General features: G+C 29.8%; 1 protein-coding gene across 1 annotated transcript; it reads right to left on the reverse strand.

Annotated features, from left to right (window-relative positions):
* Positions 1 to 8,681: 8,681 nt before the first annotated feature.
* LOC135930995 (uncharacterized) lies at positions 8,682 to 9,515 on the reverse strand. Its single transcript, XM_065467837.1, has one exon. The coding sequence runs from the start codon at positions 9,513 to 9,515 to the stop codon at positions 8,682 to 8,684; it is 834 nt and encodes a 277-aa protein (XP_065323909.1).
* Between the last annotated feature and the right edge of the window lie 3,064 nt (positions 9,516 to 12,579).

Below are 12,579 nucleotides of genomic sequence, written 5' to 3' on the forward strand. Positions count from 1 at the left end.
ATTTGGGATGCTTGCTTAAATTTCTATCGAATATCAAATTTATTTTTTTTTTCATATCATAGCAATCTTTTTTATTTAAATTTTCAGAAAAAGATTGGGAAGGGTAATTGGTGGTAAACGGCTTGATTTGTGCCGATTCTTAAAAACATCCGACTTGATATTTTAGCAAGAAAAACATTGTTTAAGCCTCCAGGCGTCAATAATGTCTAAATCTTTGTGCTTTCTATGAGCAAAATCTTTAGGCCTGCGTAATATTTTATTTGGGATGAAATATTGAGTAAGCAGTTATATGGTCTCAAATCGAGCAATTTAACATACCAGGGAAAGATGAATGCCCAGATAAATTTATTTATGATGATCTGAGCTCTATTCCGATTAAAAAATTTATATTTTCAATATTCTAAACTTTTTTTATATGATATGAATAATTGCCTAACTTGATCAAAAATATATACTATTTTTTATTTTTAAAGATGGATAACTTTCTGATTCAAACTCCTGGTTATGTCACACTAGCTTCTATACCATCCCCTCCCCAATTAACCTATGAAATGGGGCTTATTTACACATTTTATTAAATTTTTCTTTATCATTGATAGGTCTTAAATGTATTGTTAAAAGTCTTTCTTTAATTTCACCGGGATATCTTTTAAAGTCGACACAATTAAAAATTACATGATGGATAAATTCTTTTAATTTTTTTTTTTATCTTCAAGTATTATTATATAATTTAAAAATAATTAACTCCTCATCAGACTTGTTATATTTTTGTAACCATATGTCATAAAATAAATACCATTGTGATTATGAAACAAGGTATAACTTTTTAACTCCTTAATCACTTGATTTTTTTTATTGTTTTTATTACAAGTCTATATTTAATAAATAGGGTGTTAAAATTGAAGGTTACTTGACTCATTGTGATTTAAATTTCTATTATATAAGATGTAGCTATTACAATTAATTAATTAATTTTGAGTGTTAGTTTTAGGCAAAAATTAATTCAATGGTTTTTTAAATTTTATTTTAAAATTTGTAAGGCTGTGTCATCTTCACCCCTTTTTATTCCTTTTCAAAAATTTTAAATGGCTGTTCTGAATAGTATATTTTTTTTAGATTTAAAAAATAAGAATTAAAATTAACTTTTAAGAGTAAGTAATTTAAAGGTATCATAACCTTGTTCAAAATCCAAAAAACCAAATCCTCGGAAACTGGTTAATTTTTTGAAGTGATTTATAATAAAACGTTATCTATGGGAAAATGTCAGCCTTTGGGAGGTTTAGATAAATCGGGGACATGGAAAGGAACGTCTCGAACACCTTCCGGGGCATAACTTGGGATGGATTACCTAACTTGAATGGTTATCCCTTGGAGCGGTCCTGAAACAGTTTAAAATAAACATTTTCAAAATAATATATCTTTTAAAAAAAAAATCTAATAGTTAAATATCTTTCTTTCTTTCTTTCTTTCTTTCTTTCTTTCTTTCTTTCTTTCTTTCTTTCTTTCTTTCTTTCTTTCTTTCTTTCTTTCTTTCTTTCTTTCTTTCTTTCTTTCTTTCTTTCTTTCTTTCTTTCTTTCTTTCTTTCTTTCTTTCTTTCTTTCTTTCAAAGATTTTCCTTCAATTAAAAGGGACTAACAGCCATAGATAGCTATACTTCCTGGTTTTGTCGAAAACCTTATACGCTTTTTTGAAACGGCTAAAAGATTTTATCGAAAATAAAAATTTTCTAAATTTTGCATGATGGCAGAATGGTCTTGCCCTCATATCAAATCTCGTGGCTTAAGTGATATTTTTGGCTAAAATCTTCATTTTCTTTTTTTTTTAATTAACGTCGAAAACTAGGCCTTAAGATATTAAATAGGAGTTTTTGAATATCATATTTTTTTTAGTTTATGTAAATTCTTTAAAACTAATACTCTTGATTATTTTATCAATGACTCCAGCTTCCAATATCTAAAAAAAAATGCAGTCGGTTATAACATACCCTTCATTCATAAATATTTCAGTAATTAGTATGGGGCATTTGAGGCTCATTCTAGCCCTCCACTAGAGAATCTTTTTTAAATATTATATTTAAATAGGTCATTTATTAGTATACAAATTATTTTTACTATAATAGATCATTCACAATACCTAATTCATATGCTAATCTGCTTATTCGCGAATCACATCTCAAAAAACCAAAGAAATAATATGATCGAAATATGTAATTTTTTTGACAAAATTTATAACGAAGCCTCTGATAATTTCTTGATAAAGAACTACAATTGATATTTTTTTAAATGTATATTTGTCATCTGATTCATAAGAACAAATATATTTTCTCATTATTTTTTTTATTTTCTGCTATTTTTTCCACCTTATATTTTTTTTTCTCCCGAAAAATTGGACCCCAGGAAGATTGACTGTCGAAAAATTGATCCGTCCAATTTTTTTTTAAAAAAACTCTCCTTTAATTTTCAAATATTAAAATACCAAATCTATAGAAACCAATAAAAAAAAATTAAATTAAAAATTATTTTAGAGGGTTATTCATATCTTTTTAGCTAAATGATATTAATATTGTTTAGGTAGAAATGATCGAAATACTAAAAATTTAAATATTAAGAAATCTTAGCCAAAACATTCGAAATATAAAGAGCTCATTTTTAATGACATCATGCCTATCCTTATGGCAAAAAAAACTTATATAGGAAACATGAAATAGAGAGCGGTAGACTCCATTGCAAAAACCTCACCAAATATTTCCCATAGAAGTTTCTAAATTAGTCATAAATGTTGCTTCAGACTCAGAGGAATCAGTTAAAAGAGCTTTAAGAATATCGAAACATACAGCACGACCCATCAATTCTTGCACTTTTAAAATTTTCGGATAATTAAAATTATTATTATTATTATTATTATAATATATATATATATTTATATATATGTGAATAATTGCATAGGGAACCTTTTGTTGTTTCCGCGTATCATTATCAGAATTTAAATTTTTATCTTTAGACATAATTTAGTTATAAATATTTTCTAGTTTAAAGAAAGAGTTTTAATAACAATATCCGCTTGCCAAAATTAATTATAATCGGATTATTACTCGATTATTATCACGTGCCATGAACGAAGTAAACTTGCAAGCTAACAATAATCCGGATTCATTACCAGTTACGCTGAAACGCTAATGTCTGCACTCAGTATAGGACTCTCAGACCTACGAGGAAGAATATTAGAAACAAATAGATCAACCTCGCCATAATCTAGGAACGAGAACTCCATGTTGATAAGTAGCACATTCGCACAACAAGGATGAGGTTACACCAATACTCAACAGCACTTTTGAGCTACAAAATCAAGTCTTCTCCAACTTGATATCAGATGCGCCACAACAAGTACAACAACAACAATCTGTAACGCCTGCGATACAGCTCCACAAGAGTGGATAGAGCTCATTAACCTATGCATGGATTTTATCAACCACTTAAAGGACGATCAAGCAAGATTTATAACTCATAGAGACAGGCACGATATCGCTTTCCTCAAAGAAACAGTAAAAATAATCTCAGAAAATACCAATATGGATTCATTGCTAGCCCAAAAGATGAGACAGCTTGCAAAAGCCTAACAGGATAACTGGAACGTGGCAATAGCAAACGAACCTCCTTCTATGATAAATACGATATCGGGGAGAACATAAAACCTCCTCAGCGATGGGCCATTTAGTTAAAACCCTTTCAATATGCCACTAGAGGAGGAGGGCGCAAACCTCAAGATGGTTACCAAACGACCGCGTCTCACACAAAGGACAAGAAAAAAAGGCTTAAATGCCTTCTGGCTCACATCGGTCCGGGGCTCCGGTGAGCTTTAAAATAGACGAGAGATGTCAGCTGGGCAAAAAAAACTAAATAAGCTAATAAGGGAGCTGATGTCCCTAGTCTTCTCCCATAAATACAATTTTCCAACACCGCCTTCCACACCTGCATCAACAGATTACATTATCGACATCGTGGAAGGACAATACGAAGCAGCGAACTACGCAGATGACATCATCGAGATGGCAGAAGGGAACAATATCGATTTCGAAGAGGATCTAGAATATTTTCTAAATGACGATAACAATCAGAACCTCCACAATTTCGAACTCGACTCTTTAACGACCACCGCCGAATCTGAACTGGGCTCGACAGCCGAACCTGAGAATCTAGAGAATCTAGATTACACATTACCAACTATTATTATGTCCTATGTTCGAAACATCAGATAATTGATACAGGGTGAAGACGGTATATCCCGATCATCCTCTTCTGTCCTAACCGGGCCTATTTTTGACTTTTTGCGAATAACTCGGTGAGCAGACCTGGAAAGGATGGAAGACTTAAGAAGAAATATTTCATACGCAAAGCGCCAAATCGATATAAAATCCTCATTAAGCAAATGGTGACAGCAAGGATTCTAGAGGTAAACGAATCCACAATCTGTTCGCCCATGTGCATGAATCTCAAGTCAGATAGAAAACCACTAATAATTTTGGATTTCAGCATCTTGATTAATAACTTCATTGGATACTAATTAACAATACCAGCAATATCCAGGAAGTTTCAAATTGGTGACAAAAATAGACCTGAAATCGGCCTTTTTTAGCATACCATTACACGGAAAGGCCAGAAAGAAACATGTTCGGAGTGAAATGCGGAACGATTAAATATAGATACAAAGTTCTGCCAATGGGAGCCAGTTCCTCACCATGCGTACTTCAGTCCATCGTACTTTTAGCCTGCAGTAAAACATAAGGCAATCAAAGGTATACTTGATCGATATATTAATATATGGGTTTTTTGAAAATGACGTCGATCAGGCTACTGCCAACCTAATCCTAAAACTAAACCTATGGGGGGTTCACATTAAACACTGCCAAGTCAATACTTAAACCTATGCAGGAAATTACCCACTAGGAATAAAATTAAAATTTAGGCTTAGAACGATATCCGCCGACAATAATGCAAGACTTAATAGCTTGCATACAAATACTTGAACTACATTCAATATTAGGCCAAGACTTAGAAAAGATATACACTACACAAGTTATGCACGCTCAACTACACATATACCATAACAGGAATGTTCAGAGTTCACTCCATATTTCGCTACATGAACAACACCAGAATGGCCATCCTCTACCAAATACTGATAAAAGCAATGATCATACTGGAATACATATGAACATCCCAATGCACATACCCTTTGAGGGATACACTTACGCGGATGCATCCGATACACATTTGGGTTTAGTGATTAGGGGGAAAATGGAATCATTTACAATAGCTGAAGCCTGCTTCTTACTCCAAATGCCCACGGACTATATTTTACACATCAATGGAAAAAAATTACTAGCAGTGATGATGGTCCCATTAATCACCAACACATCAAACATCATCCTCCCAACAATACATTCAGACTCGACGACAGTGTACTACGCTATGAGAAAAGGATGGTGCAGATCATCCACACTTGAAATAATAACAAAGGTAATGGCAATAATTGTCATATCGTTCTTTACACAAGCAAGCCAATCCATTCCATATCATAGATTCCAACTAACAAAATCCCAGCTGACCTACCCTCCCGGAATTGATACAAAACACAAAGTGGATAAACATACTCTGCGAGGAACACTCTTTAAATCAATATACATTTTATTATGACATTACTTAAAACCCATTTGTGTTTTACTTTCTATCATATAAGTTACAGTTACATATACATTGGCATTAGCATCTTTAGTATATAGTATATAATGCTAATTTTTAAATATAATCATGTTCATTTATTAATAGGGTGATCTCCAGAACGGATCATCCCTAATCACGCTTTTATTATATATGTATATATATAAATATATATATGAATAATTGCATATGGAACCTTTTGTTGTTTCTAATTAATAATATTCCTTGCGCATCATCATGAATTTAAATTTTTATCTTTAAACTTTACCGCAATTTAAAATATTTGATTAATTATTTTGATGAGTTATAACTCATTATCCTCACTATTAAAATGACGGGCTCATTTTATTAATATCTAATGCAGAGATTAAGCATCGCTATGCATTTTCATACTATTATTGCGCATACTATGAATAGGCCTGTGACTTTAATGCAGATTATTTAAAAAACATCCTCCCTTTAAAAAAGGATCTCCAATCAGGTTTTTATTGCATGTGAATCTTATCGTGCAGTCAACTTTTCTTGATGGTTATATTGTCATCATTAGTATATTTCATTAACTTTTGCTATTGAAAGTTTATTTAAAAGAAAAATTTTTTATTATATATATATATATATTTTTTTTTTAGTCTTTAATTCATTATAAAATTATCAAATTTTTTGGGCAAAATTATATTCCTGCTTGGTCTTTGACTAACAAGACTCTGTTCTTGTATTCCTAAATTTTGATCATCATTTCTTCTAAAATTTACAGTAAAAGGTATTGCATTTTCAGTATTTGTTTTCAAATGTGTCGTTTCGTCAAGAGGTGTGCTACTCGTAGACATTTTTTTTAATGGTCTAAATGGCTTCTAATAATTTTGTCTCCTGTATCCACTTCAAATATTAAATTCCCATTTTTACATTTTACCGTGCCTTTGTCCCATATATTATCCTTGAAGGTTTTATACTAAATTTTGTCTCCATTTGTGATATTTCGATTTGACGATAAATTGCGATTAAATTCATTCACTTTATCTTCTTGAGGTTTAATTAAATCCCATCTGGTTCTTAGCTTTATCTAAGACTATTTTATTATTACTATTTTCATTGATCTTATCATTCGCTCACACGGACCATTAGATTGTTGTGGTGAGGCGCGGTGAAAATGTGATCAATTCCATGATCACTACAAATTTTTTGAACAAGCTACTTGCAAATTCGTACCATTACCACTGACTATCATATCGGGTATACCAAACAAACTGATTATTTTTAATAATTCTTTATTGTAGACTCAGTAGTTATATCTCTCATTCTTCTGATGATAGGAAACTTGCTAAGTGCGTCAACTCATACCAAGAAATTGCTACCTTCAAACTGTGCAAAGTCGATGTGCACGCGTTCGAACACTTTTACAGCTGTTTCCCATGGATTTTATACATTATGAGGATTGTCCGCATATTTATTACACTTATCACAGTTTCTCACCTCCTGATCTATTTCAGCGTTTAAACCAGGCCACCACAAATAATCTCTCGCCAACAATTTCGTTTTCCCTGCACCAAGATGTCCTTTGTGTAATTCCTGTAATATCTCCTTTCTCATATTTTTCGGTATAATGATCCTATTCTCTTTAAAAAGACAATCTTTAATTAAGCTCAGTTCCTTTCTATATTTTTATATATTTTATTCTTTATCTGTTCATGATTCTTTATATTGTTAATTACCTCCATTAATTCGATATCAATATTAGTTTCTTGAACTATTCTTTTAAAATTTATTGGTAAGTCCCAAAATTTGTCATCAATTATTTTATCATCTATCTCTTGTACCATTTATTCTGTGTTCATTTGGGGTAATCTTGACAAAAAATCCAGTACTACATTTCGTTTCCCGGGTCTATGAATTATCGTAAAGTCATAAGCTCCCATAGCCAAACTCCATTTTTGAAGTCGCATTGATATGGATGAATTATCCTTGAGTCCCTTCGTAAATATATAAACGAGTGGCTTGTGATCTGTGATTATTGTGAATCTCGTATCAATTAAATATTCTTAAAATTTTTTTACCGCGTATATAACAGATAAAGCTTCCCTCTCTATATTAGTGTAATTAAACTCTGATTTTAATAAAGCTCTTGACGCGAAAGCAATGGGTTTCTCTTTGCCATCACCTTCAATATTAAATAAGACTGCGCCTAAACCTTTCTTTGAAGCATCAGTTGCAATGCCTATTGGTAGATCCGGATTATAAAAATTTAACGTAGGCGGAGTATATTTTTTAGATAATAAATTCAATTAAAACCTCCATTTTTACAATGAATTAATTATTATGGCATTATGAACTTGCTAAGATAAATATCTAAACCTTTATAATTACATTTAAAAGGTTATTTTATTTGGAAAACAATGTGTATGATTGTTTGCAATATATAGATTCGGTCGATGAATTGCATTATAATACTATAATAAAAGTATTAATTTTTACAGCAATAAATTTTGTCCTATTTCATCTCAAAATTTAATAGATAACCCTCCAAAAAATTTATCCTGCCCCCATTAGAGCAGATTACCCCCTACCCCTCAAAAAATAGGATGCAAACTGTTCCCACCCCTCCCACTCATGTAGACGCTGAGCTTGCCATCCCCAAAAAAGTTGCCAATTCATCTTTTATCTTCGGTTCCGGCATGTTAGAAATAGCTTTTATCTTATCATCGTTGGGATGTATACCATGTTTGTCTATATTATGTCCTAAAAAGCATATTTTATCTTGTAGGAATAAACTTTTGTCGAAATTGGGGGTTAATCCATACTTGATGATCTTTATCGAATACTTTTTTAATGTTCTCCAAATGTGTCTCATCGTTATCACCTGTAATTAACAAGTCGTCAATGTAGAATATAACATCTTTTAAATCTCCGAAAATGTTATCCATAGTTTGTTGGAATATTGCCGGCGAAGTTTTTAAACCAAACGACAGTCACGTAAACCTATAATAGTCCTTATGTGTCGATATCGTAAGAAAATCTCTTGATTCTTTGTGTATGGGCATTTGGAGAAACGCGTTTTTAAAATCTATCTTGGTAAATTTTTTACCTTTAGATAATTTTGCGATTAAATCATTTATACGTGGTATAGGGTACTTGAAATCTTGTAAAGCAGGGTTGATAGTATTTTTGAAGTCGGTACAGAGCCTAAGTGAGCCATCGCTCTTATAAACGGAAGTGAGAGGACTAGCCCATCTAACATCTACAACAGGTTCAATAATTTTATCGTTTATCCACTTTTGAAGTTCTTTTGTTATCAAATCAATTCTAGAATATGGTATACACCTTGGCGGTATGATTTTCGGTGTGGCATCGTGTTTTAAACGTAATTTGACATAGCTGCGAAGCATTGGTTTTTTGTTAAGTTTAAAATTGCATTGCTTAATTAATTCTTGTATAGTATTATCATAATCATCCTCGAACATATTCACAAATTTATCTAGTATATTCCCAAAAACTGTTATCCAGGTCCTTCCTAACAGTGCAATCTTATCACTCTGGACTACACAAGCAGTTAAGATTTGACTTTTGTCCTCGAATTTTGCCTTGAATTTGGTAGTACCTAATACATTTATTGTGTTTCCATCATATCCAGTTAATTTAATATCTGATTTATTTAAGATTTTTACTCCAATCTTTTTCGCGATATGAATCGGTAGGATATTATACCTTGAACCGGTGTCGATCTGCATCAAAATAGGCATGTCGTTCAAATATACTGTAACCTTATATGCATCGTTAGCTGTGTAATTATTATCGGTATCCATATTGTTTATGTCTAAATTGTATAAATTATATTCTTTTCTTTCTAGTTTGTCATTATCATCTTCTTTTATCTCTTCTATTTTTACAGTGTTTACTTTATTTGTATATCGTGATTGATTATTATCATTGTTATGATATTTACAATTGCTTGATTTCTTCCTTGATTTTCAATATTATGATTAACGTTATGTCTGAATAAATCTTCAATCGTTATAATGTCTGTTATATCTGTAATTATAATCATTATTAAATCTATAATTACTATAGTTATTGTTATTATAACTAGTCTATTATCAAATCTCGAAGAATTATTGTACGATCCTAGATAGTTTGCTCTCATGATGTTGTAATAATTCGCGTTATAATTCTGATATCTAGGGTTGTAATTATTTCCTTGATATCTGGGGTTATAATTATTTTCTTGATAATTATTTCTGAAAGTCATGGCCTCATGTTGTCTATCGTTGTCTGTTATCGTAATAAGATTGTAAATTTTGTCGTTCGTCATGGTCTCCATATCTCACCAATTGTTTATTTTCTTCTGTTTTCCTGCCTCTTTGCCTTTCTACATGTTTCACGGTTGTATCATCTTCTGTTTTTTCGTTTAAAGAAATATTTTCAACTTTAGCAATTATATTTTCTTTCAATCCTAACTCTTCAAAATCATCTCTTAAAGTAAGAACTTCTGCTAATGTAATGTTTTCTTTTAACGTAATTTTTATGCCTAATATTTTTGCTAATTGATGAAATTTTTACTTTTTCAATAACTCTACTATCACTTATCAAACATTCATTTTTTTAAATGCATAATCTAACCCAATTGATGTAACTTTCGTTTTTACCTTGTACAGCTGCGTTAAATAATAATAAGTTGGAACTTGTAGATTTCCTCGGGTGTAATAACCTGAATTTTTCAATCAATATCGATGGGATGAAGTCGGTAGGTGAACATATCGATTTGAGCTTGATATATACCTCATCTGGTAGTCTTCTTGTAAAGGAACCTACTTTTTCGATGTCCGAGATCTGAGTGTCCTTGAAGATGTCTTCGAATCTACTCAAAAAAAGATCGTCATTGCCTGAGTATATTGGAAATTCAATATTTATATTAACATTATTATTGGGAATCTGTTTCATATTTATATATTTATTTACGATTTCCTCGAATATGTAGCGGAAGAGGCACCAGTCTCCTCGGAGACACTGGTTCATATCCCATCGCTGCCACCATTAAGTTTTCTAAGAATATTCAAAGTTACGAGTTTAATTTTATTTAATTTATTTTAAAATTTTACCTCTATAAAACTAAAAATATCATGCTTACAAACAAAAAATCAATTTACATATTAATAATAATTTATATAAAAAAATCAATTTTCACAATTTATAAAAAAATCAATTTATATAAACATAAAAAAAAACAATTTAAAGGTTAGTATTAATCGGTCATATCAACAAATATCATAACACTTTGAATAATAATTAATTGACAAGTGAGGTGATAAATAGTTATAGTGTTTGATTGATATACCCAATCGATACTATTCATTATATTATATTATATGTTAACTACTAAGCGAATTTATATTGAAAAATAATTAAATAGTAAATTTATATATTTATATATCGTTTATAGTAAGTTGTGATTTATTAAATGAATCCATATCCATCAACAGAGAATAGAAAACTGATGCTAAATCAATTTAAATTAATTGCTATTGACTTTTATATTTTCGTATGTCAAATATTTTTTTAAATATCTATTTTTTTTAAAGTAGTTAATTTTGTCATTATACTCTAAAAATGTAAATTGTTACAGTTACTACTTATATTATTTTATTTCAAAAGTAATTTAGTGTTATTATTTATATAATTTTTAAAATAACTAGTATTTTAACGATACGAGTATCATGCAATTATAGGGCCAACCGTGTTTCAAAAGCAGGCGCCTATTTAGTATTATATTATTTATTGTTAATAATGACCAATTTTCAATTCTGAAGTAATTGTAAATTGTCACCATAATAATATATCCATATTAAAATTAACTCTCATTTTATTCAATAAGATATATAACAAAATATATTTTAAACAAAATAATTCATTTTTTCAACATCTAATTTCTTTCACTAAAACACTAGTGATTTGATGTTTGATATTTATAATAAATAATTTTGTCATAATATATTATATAAAACTAAGTATATAATCTACGAATATACATTTAAACAATATTTTTGACATTGGAAATTATCTAAAGTTACATATATATAATATAAAAATACTCAATTATAACATTTATATCTATATATACATATAGTTTATAATATTTATTTTATAGACTTGTGAATAGTTTTATTATAGATATGAGATCAATTCAATAAAAGGCGATATTAAATATTATTTTAAAACTTGTATTAAAAGTCTTTAAAACCTAACATTGGCGAGTTAAGACGTTAGCAATATTAATACCCAACATCACACGCGTTTAATCTTAACTCCTAACGTTTAAAGAGGTTATTTTTCGATATATCTAAATTTATTTCCTACAGGTCTTTTGTGAATTAAATAAATCCATATCCATCAACAGAGAATAGAAAACAGATGTTAAATCAATTTAAATTAATTGCTATTGTCTAAGGTTCATTTATATTTTCGTATGTCAAATATATTTTTAAATATCTATTTTTTTAAAGTAATTAGTCAATTTTGTCATTATATTCTAAAAAATGTAAATAGTTACAGTTACTACTTATATTATTTTATTTCAAAAGTAATTTAATGTTATTAGTTATATTAATTTAAAATAACTAGTTATTTTAACGATACGAGTATCATGCAATTATAGGGTCAACCGTGTTTCAACACAAACAGGAGCCTATTTAGTATTAGTTATTGTTAAGAATGACCAATTTCCAATTCTGAATTAATTGTAAAATATCACCATAATAATATATCCATATTAAAGTATAACCAATGATATAATATCATTGAGTATAACTCATTTTATTCAATAAGATATAACAAATATATTTAAACAAAGGAATTCATTTTTTCAACATCCAA

This window comes from Gordionus sp. m RMFG-2023, chromosome 1, assembly GCF_954871325.1.
Source record: "Gordionus sp. m RMFG-2023 chromosome 1, tfGorSpeb1-WG-v2, whole genome shotgun sequence".
NCBI classification, from domain to species: domain Eukaryota; kingdom Metazoa; phylum Nematomorpha; class Gordioida; order Chordodea; family Parachordodidae; genus Gordionus; species Gordionus sp. m RMFG-2023.

Coding starts and splice junctions, on each gene's coding strand:
- LOC135930995 (XM_065467837.1), bottom strand. CDS start 9,515: ATGGATACCGATAATAATTACACAGCTAACGATGCATATAAGGTTACA.